Genomic DNA, 25,021 nt, shown 5'->3' on the forward strand with positions numbered 1-25,021 from the left:
CCTCTCAAGTTGTGGCTGTCCTGAAAGACGGATAGGGAAAAATGGAGTTACACTTACCGGTAACGTCCTTTCCAGTAGTCTTTCAGGACAGCCCTAGTTACCCTCCCAAAAAGTTGGAAGAAGGGGTTTTTAATCCAGGAACATAGTATGATATTGATGTTTTAACTATGGATTACTAACATGTTCTTGTGTCTCCCCAGCGGACCGGAGTGCTCGTATAAAAACTGAGGTCTAGCAGGGGGAGGAGAGATTTTAAAGGCTGTGCAGTGTTTCCTAAGGAAGAGGAGGAGCCTATCTCTCTCAAGTTGTGGCTGTCCTGAAAGACTACTGGAAAGGACGTTACCGGTAAGTGTAACTCCATTTTTTTTGCATTTTTCAAAATATCTATTTAAATTACGTGAATCTGGTCATCGGAAGCATTCCCACGCAGCATAGTTTTTTCATTCTTGCACTACATAATTGTTACATTTTGTGATATATTGAGTCAAATCTGAATGTTGCCAGGAAATGTATATAGTTTTGCATGTATTTTCTTTTGTACAAGATTAATAAATTAAAATTTTTATATGGCTTTTATTTTTTTATTTTTTTGGTGGGTAAGGATGATGTTGACCTCTTTCCACCTGCCACCCCTTTACCTGAGTCTTAAGGTGGGGCAGCACAAAGTGGTCACATGATCAGGAGCCCCATCTTGACAGCTTTTGATCATAACTAGAGACCAGTAGCTGTAAGCAAATGCTTATTCACTGCTCTCTGCAAAGGAACCTCATTAGAAGCATATGTACAGTGTGCAGCCATTAAGGCCCACTATTTTTATGAGACCAACAGTCAGAGTTTAAAGGGCATTGGGTATCTCACTTCAGATTCAAGGAAGTGCACTGCAATTGTCTCTATGAATACAAAGCATTCTCTTATTGGATGAGGTGAAGATCATGGGGGCTTTGCATTAATACAAATGCAAGGCATTCTTTGAATGGATGTGTTGGGCAAGAGACCACCACTGGTTACTATGCAGAAAGAAAGTAGCTTGTCTCAGCACCCGGAAGAATGTAGCTTTCACAGGGGCCTATATGCTATCACATACTGTATACAAAACCTACACTGTGCCAAGCGGTCTCAATGTTAAGTATGCAAAATGTCATCCCTGGAGTTTAAGTGCTTTTGATTGAAACAGAACCGGCATAGCAGTGCATACAATTTGTGTACAGTTCCTAAAATGCTCTATTACTGAAAACATTAACTTCCGACTGTTAATCTTTACAGTCTTTTTTTTTTCTCCTTGTAGAATTAAAACATGAAATTCATGTTTGGAAGTCAACTGCACAAAGAATTAATCCTGCTAGTCGTGAAGAGACTGCAGTTAAGTGTCTCCTAATGCAAAAAGTTTTGACATTGGAGAGCATGTTGAGGAAAAAACTTAAAACGTTTCAAAGGTGTGTATATAGAAATAGGTGTTAAAATGTGGAAAATCTTATGAATAATTTGGTCTTTTGTAAACTCATTGCACCATAGTTTAGAATACACACAATTTTATGTAAAATTGTAATTCATATTGTCATAACTGAACTCTTTAAATTAGATTTTTAAAAAATTGACTGAACAAGTTCTTTTCTTTTTCAGACAAATTTCACAAGAAGACAAAAACTGGGAAACAAATATTCAAGAGCTACAAAAGAGAGTATGTATTGTTCTAAATTTGGTTGATAATACACTTTTTTGTTTTCTAATTTAAAGATGACTGCAAAAACATGTACATAGTTCTCTGTCCAGCTTCTAGATTAGTGTTGTGTTGTGCTTTAAGCAGTTTAAAGGAGTTGTAAAAACTTGTGTTTTTTTTTTTTTTACCTTAATGTGCTAAGGTGGAAAAACTTCTGACAGTGACCGGCCCCCTAGCCCCGTGTTTTACTGAGACTGTCCATTCCCTTGGCTAGAGACACGCTCTTCCTCTCTGCCCATTGTCTCAGCTCTTGATTGGATAGATTGATAACAAGGCAGCCATTGGCTCCCGCTGCTGTCAATCAAATCCAATGACGCAGGGGGCGGAATCCCACCTTCTGTGTGAATATACACAGAAGCTGGACTCTGGAGCACTCCCGCGTGGGCGTCTATTATTTTTTTTTCTGTTTGTTTTCTGAGACCCTGTACAGCACCTGGATATAGACTTGCAAATATCACAAAAACAAAACAAAAAGGAAGGCACGTGCACCTAGTGCATTACCAAGAAACATTTATTAAATAAAAAAATCATTAAAAAGTGAGTACTTACAAAGTGGCACTATCAATGAGCCCTAAAACCACACAATGTTGAGCAGTGTGGACACATGTGCAGTATCACATCAAGGGGTAAAGGATGACGTGTTTCAGAGGTGCATTCCCTTCCGCTATCGCACAGGAGCAAACAAAGGCGCTGTGCTGAGCTGGTGCTGTACAGGAGCAAAGCAGAGGCTGTTTGAACAGCTAGCCACTGCTGCAAAAGCGGATAGGTAAACCCTGACTGAGTTTGTGAAGACACCAATGCAGTGGTCATCTGCTAAAATTGATGTTGGAGACAAGCCCTCAGCCATCTATGTGGGTCACTTTCTCTCCAAGATGACTGCTGATAATGACCCAGAGACTACGGCGGCCTGGGATTGATATTTGAGTCGCTTCAGGAGGATCCAAATTTCAGTAGTGCAGCAGAATGGAGATGACAGGACATCCAATATTTTAGGGAGTTGAAACTTCCCAGTGAGCTTGATTTGAGAAAGGACTTGGACTTAAGTTAAAAAAGAATGGGAGCTGGGACAAGCCTATAAAAGACTGTATGACAAAGCTCGACAGTATGCCCCATCACCAATGGATGATATGGCTTGAGAGTCAACCCCTAAAGCACTGGAACTGGGTTCAAGTGCTGCCAGCCCGTGCTCTGGAGATTTAAGACTTATGCTGGGAAACAACCCAGTGCGCCTCTAGCAGAGCAAAAGAGCTGGCATCAAGGCATGGCGCTGTTGAACTCTGCACAATTGGTTGCCCTGAAGGATTTGTGCGAGGTCACTGAATTTTCATTTTACTTTCCAGCAGAAGAGCGGGCATTGGGGCAGAACATCACTGAGCTCTGCCCAGCACCAACAGCTTGTCTTCCTGAGAGAAGCAGCAGTCGGCCATTCTCACACCACTGACCAGGACATTTGATTTCCTGCAGCACCATCTGTGAAGTTACAAACTTCTCCAAATGATGCACTGGCAACCAGGCAGAGGGTTAAACACTTGCAGCAGTTCCGGATGTTTGGGTGAAAAGGTGGTGGTCAATCCCCAGCAGCAGATCAGGATCTAGGGGGAGAAGAGGTGTTGGTCCTCCCTCCCCAGAAGCAGTGTAGTAACTTGGGAGTGAAGGAAGTCATCCTCGCCCAACAGCGAGAGTCTAGGAGTCTGCAAGATGGAGCAACCTGCTCATCTCCCCAGCAGCAGATCAACAGTCTGGAAGTGGAGAACGCTGTCCTCCCTCCCCAACAGTCAGTCAGGACGAAGGAAACGGTCTTCCCTCCCCAGCAAGGATCTATGCACCTGGGAGACCGTGCCAGAGAAATGTCGACCCAGCAGCTAGGTGAAGGTACAGGAGAGAGGACAGAGCTACAGTCTGGGAGTAGAGGAATGAACTCAAAATTAGGCATGGTGTGGAGCCAATTCTTTTTTTGATTCCTATTTAAACTAAATGCTTATTTTTTTAAATAATTGTGTAGTTTCCCCTTTGGTGTTATGGGAGGCACATAAAAGTCTGGCAAATTTCCACGTTATTTTCCTAAATCCAATCACTAGAGAAGGTACACAAAAAGTTATGAAAAAGCATATCTTATATAAGAACATCACATTTAAACTCTTAAAGGGTCTACGATTGTGAGTTCTCTAATAAGCATTGAATGTTGGCAAAAGCATTCCAAGCAACTACATCCATTTACAATCTGGTATGAAACTCGCCTCTTCCAAATAGCACAGGAATTCCAAGCTTTCTATCGTGACTTGTACAACTTTGTGTAGGCTCCTATTAAGTGGACTATAAACTACTGTACATATCACTTTCTATCTCCAAAAGTTTGGCCCTATCTACCCTCTTCAAGAAATTGGCAACTCCGCTTGAAAATCCAATAATCATGGAGAAACTTGGCGTTGCAATTTCAGCAACTCAAGTTGGCAAGGCATCCTTACCACAAATGAATTATTTATTTCAAGCCCTATGCAACAGTTCTTTTCACAGTTATGTTCCTTGGTTATACAATTCATCGGAGGGGGGTAGGCGAATCAATTTATATAACACTTAGAAATTTTCCTAAAACAGATGAGTATTGGACTTCCTGACCTGCTTCAATATTACAGGGCTGCTCACTGCCCAGGTTGTTTTAGTGCACACATAACCCTTGTGAAGCCGTAGGCTTAGCCAGAGCCTTAAAACAAGTAAATCCCCTTCTTCTGGCTAATGAATAGATGCCGATGTCAAATGATGTCTCATCCTAGTATCAGAGCTATGCTCAGATCATTTCAGTGGGTTTTTCCAATGATGGTGTTTTTTGCCACCTGTTTCTCCAACAGGTCCTGTACTTCTAGACCCTGCTTATTTGGCTAACATTTCTAACATACAGTACATCTTGTGGACTGGTAATCTCCATCTTTCATTTTGCAACTCCATCTGGTAGCTTTTCTCAGACAGCCATACAGTCACTCCTGGACCCCCCTACAAACTCGGCCGACATATTAGATATGCTATGTTCTAATAGCTAAGCTGACTCAAGGGAGTACCCTTCTTCTTACCTCTGCATTTGAGGACCTTTGCAAGTCCATGCAACATGTTCCTCATTTGTTGTCTTTGATTTACAAACTTCTCCCTGCCCCTCTGGAGGACTATGTATCCACCTTAATTGGGAAACGGTAATCTGATATGCACACTACATTTACTATAGTTCAAATAAAAAGGCTATCTTTGCACACAAATCTTGAATAGCAAACACCTTTCAGGAACGAGGGTATAAAGTTTTTTCCTGTTCGTACAGTGTCCCCCAAAGTATTGCATACAATCTTTCCACAATTGCAAGATACATGTTGAAGGTAAGGTGCTCAAATTTGCTAGGAATCATATTGCACATTTTCTGGGAATCTCCAAAAGCCCACCCATTCTGGGCTCAGGTTTGAAAAGTTATTGCTCGGCTTACCTCAGTCAGCGGGGATGACCATCCTATGGCTTATTTGTTATACATTACATGGCCCCACTTTCTAGATACTTGTTGTCTTTGACAATCCGCCTTCTCAATGTGGCCAGGGCCTGTATATCCTCCACTGCGGAAAAAAATGGGTACCCAACCTATGGAATTGCAGTTTGCTAAAGTTAATATGGTAAGTCAGTTGGAAGAGCATATGACCTTTTTATACCACTTTTATAGAGAAAGTATTCACAGCACTTTACCTTTTCCACATGTTATATTACAGCCCTATTCCAAAATAAATTTAAATCATTATTTTCCTTAAAATTCTACAAATACCCCATAATGACAACGAGAGAAGTTTCTTTGAAAAAATCACATGTACGTAAGTATTAACGGCCTTTGCCATGACTGTCAGGAGGGTACTTACCGAGGCAGAGATGCCGAGAGCGGTTCACCCTTCCGACTAGGAGCACTCCACCCCCTGGAGGTGAGACAGGAAGAGGATGGCACGAAGAGGCACAGGTTACCATGAAAGGAAAACTTGCTTAGAGGTCCTCTGTAGAGAAGGGCAGCTGTGTGATGACTGGGGGTCGCAGGACCAGCAGTACCAGAGTTCCACAGAAAAGTCCAGAACAGCCCGAGGATCTAACACAGGAGGCCAAAGGCAGATCCGGGTACAGGCCGTGGGTCGAGGATTGAAGACAAGAGGCCTGTCCGGGTCACAGGCAGAGGGTCAAACACTGGAGACAAGGCGGAGTCCATAGGCACGCCAGAGGTTGGTGCAAGAGCAGAGCAGAATGGTCAAGGTCAATCCGGGTCATAACAGGTAGTGGGATGCAGGAAACAAGAAGCAGAACACAACAGGAAGCTGATGGGATGCAGGAAACAAGAAGCAGAACACAACAGGAAGCTGAAGACAAACCAGCAATTCCTCTGATCACTTGCTCAGTATTTTTAGACAGCCAGGAAGTCATGTGAAGCGTGCACTAAGCAGCTGACAGCTTCTCACTGTCAACTTTGCTGCCATCTAGTGTTCAATGTATAATATGCTTCAATGACAGTCAAAATTGAGCTCAGGTGCATCGTATTTACACTGGTCATTCATGAGATGTTTCTACAACTTCATTGGAATCCACCAATGGTAAATTCAGTTAATTGCTTTTCAAAATCATATCCACACACCTGTCTAGATAAGGTCCCACACAGTGCATGTCAGAGCACAAACAAAGCCATGAAGTCCAAGGAATAGTGTGTAGATCTACAAGACAAGATTGTATCGAGGCACAGATCTGGGGAGGAGTTCGGAAAAATGTCTGCAGCATTGAAGATCTCAATGACAGTGGCTTCCATAATTCGTAAATGGAAGAAGTTTGGAACCACCAAGACTTTCTCTGTAGTGGGCTGCCCATCCAAACTGAGCGATTGGGGGAAGGGACCAAGAACACGATGGTCACTCTGACAGAGCTCCAGCGTTTCTCTGTGGAGAGCGGCGAACCTTGCAGAAGAGCAACCTTCCCTGCAGCACTCCATTAACTAGGCCTGTATAATAGTGGCCAGACAGAAGCCACTAATCAGTAAAAGGCACATGACAGCCCACCTGTCGTTTTGCCAAAAGGCACCTGAAGGACTATGGTCATGAGAAAACGAAATTCTCTGGTTTGATGAAACAAAGATTGAACTCTTTGGCCTGAATGGCAAGCGCCGTCTGGAGGAAGCCAGGCACCTCATCACCTGGCCAATACCATCCTTACAGTGACGAATGATGTTGGCAGCATCATGCTGTAGGGATGTTTTTCAGTGGCAGCAACTGGGAGACAAGCCAGAATCAATGGAAAGATGAATGCAGCAATGTACAGAGACATACTTGATGAAAGACTACTTGAGTGCTCTCTTGACCTCAGACTAGAGCAAAGGTCTTCCTTTCCCTACAGGACCACGATCCTAAGCACACAAGATAACAAAGTGGCTAAGGGACAACTCTGTGAATGTCCTGGAGTGGCAAGCCAGAGCCCCGAATTTAACCCAATTTTAAAATCTCTGGAGAGGTCTGAAGAGTAGGGATGAGCCGAACCCCCCCCCCCCCCCGTTCGGTTCGCACCAGAACCTTCGAACAGACTGAACTTTAGAACCCATTGAAGTCTATGGGACTCGAACGTTCGAATCAAAAGTGCTCATTTTAAAGGCTAATATGCAAGTTATTGTCGTAAAACGGGTTTGGGGACCCGGGTCTTGCCCCAGGGAACATGCAAAAAAAAGTTTTAAAAACAGTTTTTTCGGGAGCAGTGATTTTAATGATGCTTAAAGTGAAAAAAATATATTTTAAATATCGTACCTGCTGCGTGCCTATAGTATGCCTGTGAAGTGGCACGTGCTTTCCGTGTTTAGAACTGTCCCTGCACAAATTTACATTACTATAAGAAAAGTCATTTAAAACTGCTTGCGGCTTTAATGTAATGTCTGGTCCCTGCAATATGGATGAAAATCATTGAGAAAAAATAGCATGGGTTTCCCCCCCCTCCCCCCAGATCATTACCAGCCCCTTTGGACCTATATACTTTGAACAGCAGTATACAGGCGGTGCAAACAAGACAGGGACTGTAGGTTTGTTAAGTAGAATCTGTTTGTAATTTTGAACGGGTACTTTTTTAAAGTGTAGCTCCAGCCCAAAAAATAAATTTTAAGCTTTTGGAAAACATAGAGAAGGGTTATCACTCCTGTAACATTTGTTTTGCTGTCTGTGCACATCTGTTCAGAAGATTGCACCTCACTTTCTGTCCCAATGACAAATGATTTTTTGAAAATTTGGGTTTTTTAGTGAAACAAGGATTGGTGATAAAGCATCAGTGGACAGGAGACACCTCTTATAGAAGAGAATTTCCCTTCCTAGGGGTAGATTTCCTCTCACTTCCTGTTGTCTCCTTCTGTTTGCAAGTAGGAGTCGTTTGTAAGTTGGATGTTTGAAAGTAGGGGCCTGCTGTATGTACTCTGCAGAAATTTGGGCCCTAGGTTTTGGTGCCACAACACTGTTATTGCTCAAATTTACTCTTGGTGGGCGCAGGAATGGGCCCTGCTGTGAAATATTAGATCAATAATTGTAATTACATTCCCCTGTTGAACAGGGGCAGAAAAATTGGGCCTTTGGTGGTGGTGCTGGTGCCACAACACTGTAAGCCCTCACAGTTGCGCTTGGTGGGTGCAGGAATGGGCTCTGCTGTGAAATATTAGAACAATAATTGTAATTACATGCCCCTGTTGAACAGGGGCAGAAAAATTAGGCCTTAGACACTGGTGTTGGTGCCACAACACTGCAACCCCTCAGATACTTTGGAGCACAGTAATAAGCCCTGCTGCAAAGTATTGCATCAAAAAATTAGGCCTTCGCTACTGGTGGTGGTGCCCAGAACCAAAATGTTACAAGCTATCAGCATGATCATTGAGGAGGAAAAGAATAGTCACTCAGCATCAGCATAGGCAGTCCTGAAGGGATCTGACATTTAAAAAAAAAATATATTCAGTTACATCAGCATCAGGTGCTTGGTAGCTGGTGGTAATCCAAGCCTGATTCATGTTTATGAAGGTCAGTCGATTGACCGAGTCGGTGGAGAGGCACACCCTGTGATCGGTTACAAAGCCTTTAGCAGCACTGAATGTGCTTTCCGAAAGAACGCTGGATGCAGGACAGGACAGTAGCTCAATTGCATACTGTGCAAGCTCTGGCCAGTGATCCATCCTCAAGACCCAGTAAGCCAGAGGATTTTCAGTGGGAAAGGTGTCCAAGTCTGATCTTGCACCTAGGTATTCCTGCACCATGTAAAACAGACGCTGGCGATGGTTGCTGGAACCAGTCATACCTTGGGGCTGCGGACTAAAAAATTTGTCTGAACGCATCAGTCAGATGGCCACCTTCTTCACCGCTCCTTCTGTGACTGACCGAAGCCTCAGCAACACGTTGTCCAGGACCAGGATTTTGTGACCTCCCAGTCTCTGATAAAGTGTTGCACAGACCTTTCTGCAAGGCCTCCCGAAGATGTTTCATCTACTGCTCCCTCTGCGCCGGCAAGATGAGGTCCGCAACCTTACTTTTAATATAGTCTCAGCGGTACTTCACTATCTCGAGCCCTCGTTTTTGTTCATTCTTGGGTATCCTATCGAATATGGAGCCTGTGAGCTGAAACTTTAAGCGGAGAGAGGTGTCCGTATCTACCCTTAAGGAGCAGCTGGAGGCGGGGAAGTCTGCAATTCCTGAGCCCTGTTCGATATGCCTGTTTGTTTTGGTGATCTGGTAAGAGCATTCACTTACCTTTGTCTCCTGGTGTGATTCCTGGAATTCTGCCCTTTTTCCTTACCAATTTCATCTATATCGGTGGTGGATTCTTCTACATCTTTTTCATCTTGTTACAAGTGGATGTCATTTGGATTGGGACATTTGTATGGTTCTCATCCTTTATGTAGTCATTGGGACATTACCAGACTCTTAGATATTTTCATACCTCTCACCACCTCTCACCACTGGATTTAATTACACACTTTTTGTTTTTTATTATTTTTTATTTATATATTTTTTTAATTTAATTCATTTATTTATTTCTACCAGTTGGTGTTGCAGTACCCAGTTTTGGGGTGTTGCGGTTGTTTCTAATATCACCTTGGGCAACATTTTTCATTTTTTAATCTTTTCATTCATTTTTTCACATTTTATATATTCATATATATCGCTTCTATTCAATATTTAATCTTGTTTAGTCACGCATTATTCACATGTTGCGTTGTTAGCGCAACCCTTTCCCTTTTTTATGTTTTTTGTAAGCCCAGGTACCTGCCCAAGAACCGCTGCACCATCAAGTTAAGGACATGAGCAAAACAGGGCACATGGGTCAGTTGTCCCTGTCACAGGGAGGAGAAGGAGGTTGGTGCCATTGTCACAAACCACCATTCCTGGCTTAAGCTGGCGTGGCGTCAACCACCTCTGAGCCTGCCCCTGCAGAGCTGACAGAACCTCTGCCCAAGTGTGGCTCCTGTCCCCCAAGCACACCAGCTCAAGCACCGTATGGCATCTCTTTGCCTGCATACCTGTGTAGCCCCTTGAACGCTTACGGAGCACCGCTGGTTCTGAGGACACATCAGCACAAGAAGAGGCCACAGAAGAGGAGGAGGGGGTGGAGAAGAGAGGCGTGTCACAACCATTTTGGAGGCATGGTGGCGGAACAACCTCCAACACAACTGTACCTTGTCTTGCATCCTTCCCAGCTGCCAGCAGAGTCGCCCAATGCGCCGTGAAAGATGGGTAACATCCCTGTCCATGCCTGCTGGACCATGAGTTAGTGGTAATATGCACCTTGCCACTGACCGCCCTGTCCAGCAAAGCATGGACATTGCCTTCCACAGGCCGATAGAGAGCTGGAATTGCCTTCCGTGAGAAAAAGTGGCGTTTGGGAACTTACCACTGAGGTACTGCACATTCCACTAACTCAAGGAAGGGGGCAGAATCTACCAACTGAAAAGGCAGCAGTTGAAGTGCTAGCAATTTAGCTAAGCTAGCATTCAACCGCTGGGCATGAGGATGTGGAGTGAACTTCTTTCGGCGCTGCAGCAGCTGGGGCAGGGAAATTTGCCTGGTTTAATCTGTTGTCGGTGTACCGATAGCAGATTGCCTGCAAGTACTTGGCTGTGACACACCTAATTCTACACCTTCAGTCCTATCCGTGCAGGCTTCAGAGAGGACTCAAGGTATAGTGGGGTTGGAGATCCCAGCTGATGAGCAAGGAGAGGTCCGCTTTGTTCTTTGAGGTACGCTTGCCAACGAACTGCATGGCAGGTCGACATATGTCTGGTCAAGCATGTGGTGCCCAAGCGGGTTATGTTTTGGCCACACGAGATACGCTTGCGACATATGTTGCAAATAGCAGCAGTGCGATCTGATGCACTCGTCTCCAAAAAGGCCCACACCAAAGAAATTTTGGAATAACGCTGAAAGACGGCAGCGCCCTGCCTATGTGTAGCTCTGTGTTGTGATGCAGTCGGTGTGCTGCCCTTAAGCTGGCCCCTGGAGGGCATCCTGCCTCATTGGAGATGTGCCTCCTCCTCCTCTCTCTCCTATCAGGCAACCACCTGGAGTCAGTGACCTCATCATCCCCTCCCTCCTCATCACTGTAGAAAACCTGCCAGTATGCTGCAGCTGGGGAACATGACTGCCAGATTGCTGTCCTCCTTGGGCACCCCCTCTCTCTGAGCTCACGTTACTGCCTTCCTCTAGCTGTGTACCATCATCGGAGCCTTCAAAACGCTGCGCATCCTCCTGCAGCTTATACCTAACACTGTGGTCAAACAGTTCGGGGGACTCCTCAGGAGGACATGGTGGGGCTAGGGAAGGAGTGACTGATGCAATTGAGCAGAGGGAAGAGGCCGTGTTGGCAGCCACTTTGCCAGACAAAGTACACTGAGCCTGAATGAGGAGGATGAGGATGGCTTGGTCATCCACTCTACCAAGTCTTTGACATGTTGCGGCTTAACACGGGCAGCTGCCGAAAAAAAGGACGAGCGTGTCCCACGGCCACGTGATGATGAGGATGCACCGTGTAAATGACCAGCACTGTTGCTTCTAGACGCAGAGCCTGCTTGCCCTCTTTTATCGGCTTGTGACTCTCTGCCTCTCCTTGTTGTCCTTCCAGACATACTAATGGCTTGCAGAGAGATGTAGCTGTACAAATACTGACAATACCTGCTGATCCCTGCCTGTGGTATTAATATGAGCAGATCTCTGCCTGTAGGAATTAATGAGAACACCAGCATTACGTAGCTTTAGGTGCACACTGTGCAGAGGACACACTACACCATGTGAAAATACTTGCAGAATGATCCCCTGCCTGTGGTATTATGAGCAGATCTCTGCCTGTAGGAATAATATGAGAAACACCAGCAAATCTATTGACGTAGCTTTAGGGTGCACACTGTGGGTCACACAGGGTCTATATTTTGTGTGACCACCTTTTACCTTCAAAACCAAATCAACTGTTCTAGATGCATGTGCTTGCAGTGTTTGAAGGACCTCGGCAGGTATGTTATTCTAAACTAGAACAAACCACAGATCTTTTTCTATGGATTTAGTTTGCCTCATATCCTTCCTTCTGTCTCTTTATATAATCCCAGATAGATTCGATGATATTGAAATCAGAGTTCTGGGGGGGGGGGGTGCAAACCATCACTTCCAGAACTGCCTGTTCTTTACTCTGAAGAGGGTTCCTAACCACTTCAGACTTGCGCTATAGCCGAAAGATGGCTACAGTGTGGCTCTCTTGTTCTGGGAGGGTTTCCATGGACTTCCTCCCAGAACCCACGTGCCTGGTGTGCCCTGTGATCACCTTGTCCTTCAGACACAGCTGATAATGTTAAAGGGCCAATCACAGCGGCTCTTTACCATGTAATAAACTGTGTCCTATCACAGCTCGTCATTCCTTTCCTCATGCACTGTCACAGCATGAGAGGAGAGGCAGTAACTGCAAGTGTTACAGGGTACATTTACACAGATAATTGGGGCTCTGATCATCAGTGCTCTGATTATTAGGGCAGCCTCGTCAGTGCCCATCAGTGCTGCATGTAAGTGCCTCCTCATCGGTGCCGCTTATCTGTGCAGCCTCATCGGTGCACATCAGTGAAGGAGAAAAATTACTTATTTGCAAAATGTTATGAAACTAAGAACATTTTTTTTTCCACAACCCATTCTTTTTTTTGTTTAGCACATAAATAAAAACATTTAAACACCACCAAATGAAAGCTCTTTCTGTCTCAAACAAATGATAAAAATGTCATATGCATACAGTGTTGTATGACCACACAATTGTCATTCAAATTGCGGCAGCACTGAAAGCTGAAAATTGGCCTGGTCAGGATGGGAGTGAAAGTGGTCATACCAAATATTGATTTGGATTCCTCTTCTGTTCATTTACTTTACATTAAAGCGGAGCTCCACCCTAAAGTGTAACTCCCCCTAAAGTCAGGTATTTGCACCCACTTGGCTCCCAGTACACAGCGGGAGCCAATCGGTAGGCATATCGCGACTTGCGCATGCGCCGTAGGGAACCGGGCAGTGAAGCCGGAGCGCTTCACTACCTGGTTCCCTCACCGAGGATGGCGGGGGCAGCAGAGTGATGAGCGATCGCTCGTCCTCTTCTGCGGATGGCGCTGGACTCCAGGACAGGTAAGTGTCCTAATATTAAAAGTATTTGTAGCTGCTGGCTTTTAATATATTTTTTTTCAGCGGACTTCCGCTTTGTTAAAATATTGAAATCCACTATTAACACGTCTTTCTGAAAGCATTCTTAATTTTACAGCATTTTTTTCACACCTGCCTAAGACCTTTGCACAGTACCCAGGCACACCCTAATCACACAGATTCCCCTACTGCCCATCTTTCCCCCCGCGGCGCTGCCAGCTTCCCTCCTCTCCTATCGGCTGTTGCTGCTGGGATGTTTTAGGAGTAAGTAAATATGTAATTTATTGGCCCCTTCCCTTTCTGAATGAACATCATGAGTGATCGATAGTGTGTGTTTGGGCTTTGGGGTGCACACCCTAATGCAATAGGCTGCGCACACCTATGACCATAGATCATGATGCCCAACCCAATAAATGAAAAACCGGACAGCATCACTTGTCAAATAACAGCTGTTTGAGGAAAGGAGTGAGGATGGTGATGATTCTTGCCATAATATGACAATGTTTTTGCCCAATCATGACCAGGTGGTCATATTTGGGCAATTATGTCATTCCCTATCCCCTTCCTTTTGCTTACATGGCTGGGTATTTAAGATCATGTAAGTGAACAGGCCAGATAATGTCAACTGTCTGCTTCCTTGCCAACCATTGACTGCAGGGAGCTGTCACACACATCCTTGAACGTCCAAACAGTGCCTGTTCTGTCTGAACTTATGTTTGGACCAAGCAGTCATCCCTAATGACTAATACTTTCTATAATTTGCCCTGGATACAGAAATCTTGTCTAGTCGTTGTTAAAATTTGACTATTCATTTTTTTTGCATAGAAAGTGTTTTCAGGTGGTGATTTTCTATGCAGAAAATTTACAAGCATCTAATGGGGATATTTTTTTTCATTGTAAAATAGCTATGTGATATGTGTAGCTTTGTCATTATGCCAGCTTGCCTCCTTTTTAGATGTTTTCGGTAGCATGTATGAACTGACACCTTTTATAGGAGAACTTGTTTTTTCAACAGCATGGAATAACCGACAAGATTCTTCTAATCAAGTGTTTGTCTGTCTTGGGATTTGTCATCTTTATGTTTTTCCTCAATTCATTTGTTCCTGCAATCCACTTGGATCTTGGTAAGGCTTACCTTTTTTTTTTTTTTTTTTTTAGCTAAATTTCACACTCTTTATTTGTATAATATTTATACTCGTGCTATAGGTTATCTCCAATTAACAGCTATTTTTTTAGCACACAGTTCCATACTTGGCTAATGGCTGAAGGAAATAATAGATTTTTGTGAATAATCTGACTATTCCAGATTTACCTACAATGGAACCAAGGGCAAAGTGCATCCTTTTATTCGTGAGAAACTTGCGTAAAAAAATCAGTCCATTTAGAGCCTGTTTTAGACTCGGATTATCTGAAGTACTTACTGGCTTCTTATATCTGATGATTCTTTTTAATAGTTCCAGTGAGGGTACAGAGCCGTCGGCTCAGGTGAAGAGGTCTAACCCCTAGACTCTCTAATGGTTATACACTTGGTGTCACAAAAGATTTTGCATTTAAAATGGAGCCTATAAAATATAAAAATAGAAGGTAGTTAAAAAAATAAAAAATAAAAATCTCTAGCACATTGGTAGAGCATCCAGTCTTAAGCTTACCCAATTATGGAACATTTCAAACAAATCATTTTGTATAATTTCTACCTGCAACATGCCAGGAAGAATTAATTTACTGAACAATATACCTAAAGTAAGAGGGCCCCATTCCTGTGAATGCTTTTGGCCTCTTATTTTTTTTATTTTTTTTAACTAGTATAACATTGCACTTTCTTTTTTTTTATCAATACATTTTTATTGGGTTTATCAATTTACAACACTTGAGATAGTTGCATTCAATATACAACTTGAGTAGTATAATCACCATGTACAGGCAAACATTTAACATAAAAAGAATACGGTACTCAGCGACCTAGGCCAGTCTACCCCAATTGGGTACAAACTGTAGGACTGGGAGGTCACCAAGATGATCAGTGGTACACCTATACAGCTAAAGTAAAGACAAATAAAGGAGGGGGGAAGGGATGGAGAAAACTGAAATAAAGGCTGCCGTTAATCATTATCTATACCAAAGATTCAGTATTTTATACTGTTATTCTTCAGACTATAGGAAGATTAATAAAGTAAGGAATCTTTTAAATATTTGGAAGCTTTCGGGTGGGTTAACCACATTTTCCATTTTCTACGATAGGGGATTATAGAATCATTCTTATAGGCTAATAATAGTTCTAATTGAGCTTGGGTGTTTAATCTGGTGATGACCATTGGTAGGTTTGGGGCGTCTGCGGATTTCCAAAGAGAGGCCACTGTAATTCTTGAGGCTATCAAAATATGTAAGACAATAGTCCTATACAAAGTGGGGTATTTGTCTAGATCTATACCTAATAATGCGTTAGTAGGAGTAAGCTTGGTAAGGTTGCCCGTAAGATTGGCGATAAAGGATGAGATGGAGTTCCAAAAACTTTTTAGAGTCTTGCAACTCCAAAGCGTGTGCAGGAGGTTTCCCGTTTGCTCGTTACATTTCCAACAGATGTCGGATGCAGTTGGATACATTTTGGATAACTTGTATGGTGTTAAGTACTATCTATTAATTATTTTTTGGGCATTATCCCAGTGTTCAATGCAAGAGGATGACTTACTTATTGTTTGAAATGCTTTAATCCACTGAGTCGGGGAAAAAATTTGGTCCAGATCCTTTTCCCATTTCAGCATATTTGTGTTTTTGGTAAAGAGTTGGGAGGATAACACATCGTAGAAGAAAGATATACCTTTCTTTTTATCATTTTTCTGAGGAGAGAGGAACTCCCAAAGGTTCATAGGGATTTCGATCAAATTACTGGGAGAGAAATCTTTCAGTCGGGCACACTTACCAATCTTATTCTCGATGATGTTCTTAACATTAGGGGGTAGGTTCTGGTATAGATTATATCCATTACTGATCCACTCGTTTACAGAGAATCTGATTCTGCAATAATTAATGACTTCTGTGGGAAGATGTAATTTAGCCTTTTTCTCTACATGTCTGGTTTTTGAGAGAATGTGTTTCCAAGCGAATAAAGTAGTTTTAATGCTTATTAGGTTGGGGATTGTTATCTTGGGGATAATGGCGCTAGCTATTGCGAGAGAAGGGAGGTCAAAATTGTGTGTGGCTAGACGTTCAATGTTTACCCATAATTTGTCATTTGTTGGGTTAAACCAATGTTTCATCTGATCTAAGATAGAAGCAAAAAAATAATTTCTAATGTCTGGGAGGCCCATTCCACCGGAATTTTTTTTAGTAGTAAGGATCGAGAAAGCAACTCTGTTTTTTTTTTTTTGTTCCAGATAAATTGTCTAAGTTTGCTGTCTAGTTGTTTAAAGAACTTAGCAGGAATTGGTATGGGGAGGCATCTAAAGAGATATAACATTTTAGGTAGAGTTTGCATCTTGAAAGCAGCTATTTTATCAACCCAGGATAAGTTGGTTTTTTGAATATGTGATAAGTCACAGGATATTTGGCCTAAAAGTGTGGGGAAATTGGCATCATACATTTTTGTTGGGGGAAATGTGAGTTGGATCCCTAGGTATGTTATCGATTTGTTGTCCCAATTGTATTTATGTGTTGTGCGTAGAGAGTTGATTGTCGAGTCTGGTATGTTCATAGGGAGGATAAAGCATTTTTCCTGATTGATTTTATAGTATGAGACATCTTTGAATTTTTCTAGTATTGCGTGTATTGTAGGCAGAGATATATCAGGTTCTGTCAGTGTCAATATGATATCGTCTGCGAATAGTCCTAGTTTGTGCACGTCTTGGCCAATCGTAACACCTCTGACATTCGGGGATGATCGAATGTATTCTGCTAGGGGTTCTATAGCTAAGGCAAAAATTATAGGGGATAGGGGGCAGCCCTGTCTGGTTCCGTTAGTTAATGGGAAGTTTATAGATAAGATACCTGAAGTGTAGACCTTTGCGTTGGGCTGGGTATATAATGCCATGATTGCTGAGTGGATAAAACCGTTAAAGCCGAATTTAGTTAAGGTTTTTGATATATATTCCCAATGCATTCTGTCGAATGCTTTTTCAGCATCTAAAGCTAAGAGCAGGGCGGGGGTTCATTTATTGTGTGTAGAGTTAATAATATTGAGCATTCTTCTTGTGCTATCTGGGGCCTGTCTACTTTTAACAAAGCCAACTTGATCTGGTTTAATTAGTGGGAATTATATTAACGAGTCTATTCGCCAGTATCTTTGCGTACATTTTCAGATCTGAGTTTAGTAGGGAAATGGGCCTGTAGTTTTTTTTTTTAACAGAAAAGTTTTATTAATAAAATAAAGAAACAAAACAAAAAGTAAATCAGCAAACTGTGGTACAGCATGGTTTGACATTGTACGGATTAGCACATACATACAATCAGCATAACAGGTACAGGGCAACACACCAGAGATAGATCTGAATGGGTCTAGGTTGGATCGCTGGATAGGGTGAGGGTCAGCTAGTCAGGCTGCAGGACTGTGAGTCGTGTCCCAACCCCCTGGGGGGGAGGGGGGGGAGTGCACCTCCTCCACACGATTAAAGGAGAAGCACTATGAATTCCCGGAGCATACAGGAGCATTCTCAACCAGGCAGTGCCCTAGCTGCCACCCACGTCCCCCAAACTTTGTCAAATTTTTGGGGGCACTTGCGGCCCATGTAGGTCAATTTGTATAGAGGCAGAACGGAGTCCACCAGTGCAAGCCATTGAGCCACCGTTGGGGGGCTCGCCAGCTTCCACTGTCGTAGCAGCGTTTTCCTAGCGTAGAAGCAGAGAAAGAATAGTAGCAAGCCGGCGTGAGTAGACTGTGTCACGCCCTCTGTGATACCAAGAAGGAGAATCTTGGAGTCCAGCGGCACTCGGAGGCCAGTAGCAGCGTTAATTTTTTCCACCACCCCTTCCCAGTATCCCCGCACGACCGGGCAGTCCCACACAACGTGGTAGAACGTTCCCGTCTCTCTCTGACATTTAGGGCATCGGTCTGACTGGGTACTGAATATCCTGGCAAGGCGCTGGGGGGTGTAATAGGCCCTGTGTAAGAACTTCAATTGGATGAATCTGTCTCTAGCAGATATGGTTGTCGGTATATATTGGACCAGCGCAGACTCCCAATCCTCTTCCGAGAGGTCGGGAATGTCCGCCTTCCAGACTCTGTGAAGGGGAGAGTCCCCCTTTGAGTCGTCGCATGTAAGTCGGAGGTAGATGGAGGACACTATTCTATCAATTCCACGGGATATAAGGAACCTCTCTATCCTATGTGGCTCAACCGTAGTTGTCCTCGAGAACTGTGCCTGTGCCGCATGTTTCAATTGTAAATACCTGAACAGCATCCATGAGGGGAGCTCAAACGCTGCGCGTAGCTCCGGAAAGGGGAGCAGCGCCCCCGCTGGCATAATATGTTGTATTTTCACTATTCCATATCTGGCCCAGACACTAGGGTCCGGGATGGACCTGAAATGTGAGAGTCTTGGGTTGCCCCACAACGGGGCGTGAGGCGAGATGGAGTCAGGGCTCGCGACCGCTGCAGTGACCTTATCCCAAACCTGAATCGTGGTGCGCATCGGGAGAGTAACCTGTGGGGCGGCCCTGGGTCCTCTATAGACCAGGTTGGTGAGGGCTGAGTAGGAGCCCATGACTGCGGCCTCCAGGTTTACTGCTGGGTTGGACCTAGTCTGCTGGAACCACCACCGGACTGTTACTAGCACTGCCGCCCAGTAGTATTTTTTGAAGGAGGGCAGGGCCAGACCCCCTGAGGACAGAGGTAGCTGAAGCTTGCGTTGCGCTATTCTGGGAGCTCCCCCACCCCAGATGAATGAGGAGACTACGCTATCCAATTTAGTAAAAAAAGAGGCGGGGATAGGGACCGGGGTGTTACGGAATATGTAGAGCAGCTTGGGGAGGAACACCATTTTTAACAGGTTCACCCGCCCCACCGGAGTAAGGGGTAGTGTCTTCCAGGCTTGGCATTTTGCAATTAGAGTCTGTAGGACCGGGTATAGGTTGTCGTGTAAGTATTGACCTAGATTGTTGTCAATGTCCACTCCAAGATAGCGGAATTTGGAGACCCTACTCAGCGGCGTCAGGTCCGCTGTGGGGGGGGCAAGGTCGGACAGGCGGAATAGACTAGATTTGCCCCAATTAACACGAATCCCGGAGAACCCGCCGAACCTATCAACAATTTTGAGGGCTGCCACTAGGGACTGAGAGTCATCACCAAGGTACAAAAGGGTGTCATCCGCGTACAGCGACACCCTTTCGGTCAGTGGTCCCACCTCCAGGCCCCTCACCTCGTGCGTCGAGCGAAGCATAATAGCCATGGGCTCGATGGCCAAGGCAAAGAGCCCCGGAGACAGTGGGCAGCCCTGCCTCGTCCCCCTGCATAAACGGAATGGGGCTGAGATGTTGCCTCCCGTGCGCACCCTGACCGTGGGTGACCCATACAGCAATTTGATCCAGGCAATGAATTTAGGACCGAACCCAAACTTAGTCAACACTCGCCACAGGAAGGCCCACTCAACTGAGTCAAAGGCCTTCTCTGCGTCGAGTGAGGCCACAGCCCCGGTAGTATTCTGCTCGCGGAAAATTGCAATATTGGTGTGGAGCCTGCGGATATTTATATCCGTGCCCTTCCCCGGGAAGGAATCCCGTCTGGTCGCCATGCACCAGCGTGAGGATCACTGTGTTCAGCCGATTGGCCAGGATCTTGGTCAGGATTTTGGCATCCACATTGAGCAGAGATATAGGCCGATAGGATGAACACAGTTCCGGGTCCTTCCCAGGTTTAGGTATGACAACGATCACCGCCTCCATCATGGAGGCCGGAAGGCTGAGGCGCTCCAGTGCTGCGGTGAGCGTGGAGTAGAAGTAGGGGCCCGTCACCTCCAGGTTAGACTTGTAGAACTCTGTGGGGAGTCCATCGGGACCAGGGGTTTTACCTGCCTGTAGAGACTTAATAGCTCCCTGGACCTCCTGCAGTGTAATGGGAGCTTCAAGCGTCCGACTGGCCGCCGAGGTCAGGGAGGGAAAGTCTAGGGAAGGGGCCTGTAGTTTAAAGGGGAAGTGGGATCTTTGCCTGATTTAGGTATAGTGATAATTATTGCTTCTAGCAGTTCTTTTGCGAGGGCTTCTGAGTAAGCTGCTTGATTAAATAGGTTGGAAAGATAGGGGACTAGGGTTTCTTCAAAGGCAGTATAATATTCTCCTGATAGGCCATCTGGGCCTGGTGATTTATTTTTTGGTAGTTCGTGTATGACCTTAATAATTTCTTCATCTGATCTAGGTTTGTTGAGTAATTCTAATGATGTAGGATCAATGGAAGGAAGGACAATATTGTCTAAAAATGATGAGATGTTATCAGCGTTTGGTTGGGGGGTGAGGGTGTCATTTTTTAGATTATAGAGTCTCATAGTACAGTGAGAAAGTATCTGCTATCTCTTTAGGATTGAGGATTGTTTTGCCTGAGGTGTGGTGGGTTAGTTCATGAATTTTGTTCTTTTGTTGGCGAAGTTTTATTTGGGAGGCCATTAACTTACCTGCTCTGTTACCTTGGGAGTAGTATTTTAAATTGAGTTTTTTAAGATATTTGTCATGGTCAGCAATTAATAAGGATCTAAGATCAGATCTAAGGTTATTTAGTTGGCGTTCTAAGATTATGTTTTGGGGGTTTTTTTTGTGTAACTTTTCAAGGTTGGAAATTTCTACTAGTATTGAGTTGATCGTGTTGTTTCTATTTTTTTTCTCTCTAGCGGTGATTTGATTTAAGAGACCTCTCGCATATGCTTTGTGGGCACACCATAGAGTAGTGTTGTTAACGGACATATTATCATTTACATCAAAAAATTCTTTTAGACCTTTTTTCACCACAGATCTATGTTTCTCCTGGGAGAGGATATATGTATTGTTTCTCCAAAGATAATTGTTGGGGCAATTTTGGTTCGAATTAATATCAAGAGTGATTGGAGCGTGATCAGACCATGTTAGGTTGTGAATACTAGCATTCGCTACTTTTGTGAGAAGATTTTTATCTGTGATGAAATAGTCTATTCTGGAGTACGTCTTATGAACATTGGAGAAGAAAGTAAAGTCTTTTTCTGTGGTATGAAGGCATCTCCAGGGATCGTACAGGTCTTCTGCTGAGAAAATGTTGGAAAGACCCTTTCTGGGAGCTTTTCCTTTCTTGGAGGTGTCCATATCAGGATCCATCGGTGCGTTTAAGTCTCCACAGATCAAGAGGTGGCCTTTCTGAATTTTTCTTGTCTTCCCAATCACTTTTTGGATGAATTGGTGGGGATTTTTATTGGGGGCATAAATATTGACAATAGTGTATGTCACGTTGTCTAAGGTGGCAACCAGAATTATGTATCTTCCTTGGGTGTCAGTTTTGAGATCTATTTGTTGGAACGAGACAGTGTCTTTGATAGCTATAGCCACCCCTTTTTTTTTTTTTTTTCGTTGCTGGAGAGGAAAATGTGGGGAAAATTATGATGTTTGAAGGTAGGTGTTTTATCCTTAGCGAAATGGGATTCCTGGATGCAAACAACATCACTTCCGAATTTAATTGCATCTGTCCACAATGCTTTTCTTTTATGAGGGCTGTTCAAGCCTTTGACATTGAAAGACATGAGTTTAAGTGGCATATCTTATCAGTTGAGGTTGCTTTGTTGTAGAGTCAGTCTTGTAGGAGATAGTTTTTTTGTGGGTAGATGGTATATCATTGTGGCGTAGTAATATTGTTTTGCCAGTAGATGGTGGTGTTGCTTTAGAAATAGTGTACAGGCAGCAGAAAAAAAACAGAAAATGGTGAACGAACCAGGGAAGAAAAATCAACAAAAGCTTAGTAAAACTGTGAAAAAAGAATAGGAGTTGTTGTGCTCCAACTCCTGTGTACATGACTATGTACTTCCAATCGATTGGGGGTAAAAACTTGGAGAGAAGTCCAGTCAGGAATTATTCAAAATCTGGATTCCCTGAGCTGCAAAAGGCCCTTAAACATGGGCATAAGAGATTTGTGAAGCCTCAGTTTGTGCCTGGACATTAAAACTTGTCATGAGAGGATTTTTTTTTTTTTTTTTAATCGCCATGAGAGGATTTTTAAGCTGTTTTCCAGTCCTGGGAAATGGGACCAGGTGTAGTAGTGTCCATTTTGGTATTTTCTTGGTTTGGGAGTAGACCCCATGAGCGGAGGATTTTCAGACCCTGTTCCATTCCGTTAATAGTGTATGAGGTGCCTTTAAAATCTACCAGAATTTTTGTGGGGAAGCCCCATTTGTAAATTATGCCATGGTTTCTCAGCACTTTAGTGATCGAGTTTAGATTTTTGCGAGCTAAGATTGTCGCTTGTGAGAAATCCGAGTAAAGGATTATTCCAGAATACGGATCTGGGAGTGGCGAGTGGCGCCGAGCGAATTGCATCGGTTGTTCCTTGACATTGAAAAAGTGGATCCTAGCAATGACATCTCTAGGTATTTTCTCTGCTATGTAATGCGGTTTAGGTAGTCTATGTGCCCTGTCAATTTCCAGCTCAAGTTGAGGAGTGGCAGGGATTAGATCAGAAATCATGGTTTTAATGAAGCGTTTTAGGTCTGGTGGCTTCACATTCTCAGGTATACCTCTGAATTTTATATTATTTCTCCGATTTCTGTCTTCAATTTGTCCGACTTTGATCCTGAGTTGTCTCATTTCTTCTTCTAGATCAAAGTGGGAGTCCACTAATTCATTGTGCGCAGCAGTGAAATCGCACATTTTATTCTCCATATAATCCACTCTTTCTCCCAGAGCATCAATCTCCAATTTAGATTTGTGCATAAGGCTAATCATATCATGCTGTAATGCACCTCTTAAAGACATGATCATATCTTTAAAGGTAGTGTCCAGTACTGGTAAATCAGTAGTGGGCATAGCCTGTAGTTTTTCATCATAGGGATTTTTGTCCAGGCTGCAGGCAAGGCCTGTATGAGGTGTGTGAGGATTACCTTGTTCAGAGGAGATCCTCCTTTTCTGCCTCACTGGACTCAGCATGTCATCCAGGCGATCGCTGTCAGGCTGGGGCTGTGTAGCTGTGAGATTTTCTCCCTCATGGAGAGAGGCAGCAGCACGCCGTTCTGCATTGCAGTGAGGTGAGGGGGCAGCGCCATCTTGTTCTCTCTGCAGCCCAGCAGGGCTGCAGAATGCGCTGAGTTTGCGGGGTCCCTCACTGTTCTTCCTCTTAGCCGACATGTCTGCTACAGTCCCGGTAAGTTCCAGTATCGCTCTGTGTTGTTTAGGGCTCACAGGTCGCTGTGTAAGTTGCTCAGGGAGATCCGTTCTCAGAGAGCTCCCTCAGAATGCAGCCATACAGTTCTGCGGCTGACCACGCCCCCCTAACATTGCACTTTCTGTTCAGCTGGTATGTCATGTTGGACTCGCTTTAATTTTTTTATGTTCCTGACCAGAGAAAATAGGACAATACAGTGCTCTTTAAAGATGAAGTGATGTTAGCAAGTTACCGAATGAATGTAGTGCTGTGCATTTTTTTATTTCACCATTTTCTAAGTAAATAGAAATGTTATCCGTTAAAAAAAAAAAAAAAAAAAAAAGTAATCTTGGTCAAAACTGAGTTGAATTTCTAATACTGTTAAGACCACTAGGCTCTTGTAATATCATTTGATGTGTTATCTGGCCATTTATGATGTAAAATCTGAAGCAGAAATCCAGCCAATTTTGTTTGCTTTTCTTGTTTTGTATAGAGAAGGAATAAATTGGTTTCTTTTTTAGTTTTTTTTATTGTTGTATATGTACCCATTTGTAAGCTATTCCCCTCACATCCTCTTTCAGAGACGCAACTAAAAATGAGAGGAAATGTATTCAATAGGCTGGCAAATCCCACAGACATTGTTTGGGAAGTGAAAATAAGTGTCCTAAAAGGGAGCAAAGACAACAGTAAAAACATTGTTCTCCTTCCCCTATTTTTTTTTTGTGGATGTCCTTAAGGGTGGACACAAACCACAATAAAACTTGTACTCCTTCCCCACTTTACCCCCCCTTTTTTTTGTGTGAATGCGATTCCACATTTTCATTCTTAAATTTAGGTTTGGTTTATGGTGAACGATACATTTATCAGCTATAACTATCGATTTATTGGTACTAAGCTAATGGAAGTGAGTTATCATGCTGCATAACCACTTGGCTTCCAGAAGATTTACCCCCTTTCCTGACCATGCCATTTTTTGTGATATGGCACTGTGTTACTTTAACTGACAATTGCGCTGTCATGTGACACTGTACCCAAATAAAAATGACCTCCCCCCACAAATAGAGCTTTCTTTTGGTGACATTTGATCACCTCTGCGTTTTTATTTTTTACGCTGTTATCAAAGAACAGCTGTCAATTTTGAGAAAAAAAAATATATTTTTTGCTTTCTGCTCTATAGCACATCCAATAAACACCAAACTGACACTTCTGACACTTATGGGAACCGTTGACACTAATACAGTGATCAGTGCTAAAAATATGCGCTTTCACTGTATTAACCACTTGCCGACCGCCACATGCACTTTTACATTGGCAGAATGTCACGGGCAGGCAAATGGGTGTACATGTACG

At 43.6% G+C, this 25,021-nt stretch overlaps 1 protein-coding gene across 3 annotated transcripts in view; it reads left to right on the forward strand.

The window, feature by feature from the left end:
• Positions 1 to 25,021, forward strand: part of OCA2 (OCA2 melanosomal transmembrane protein) — a 424,742-nt gene that overhangs the window by 321,375 nt on the left and 78,346 nt on the right. For all 3 annotated transcript variants that reach the window (XM_040336315.1, XM_040336313.1, XM_040336314.1), the window contains exons 16-18: positions 1,286 to 1,433; positions 1,621 to 1,678; positions 14,396 to 14,504. In XM_040336315.1, the coding sequence (XP_040192249.1) occupies positions 1,286 to 1,433; positions 1,621 to 1,678; positions 14,396 to 14,504 (315 nt within the window). The remainder of the gene's footprint in view (positions 1 to 1,285; positions 1,434 to 1,620; positions 1,679 to 14,395; positions 14,505 to 25,021) is intronic.

This window comes from Rana temporaria, chromosome 2, assembly GCF_905171775.1.
Source record: "Rana temporaria chromosome 2, aRanTem1.1, whole genome shotgun sequence".
Taxonomy (NCBI): Eukaryota; Metazoa; Chordata; class Amphibia; order Anura; family Ranidae; genus Rana; species Rana temporaria.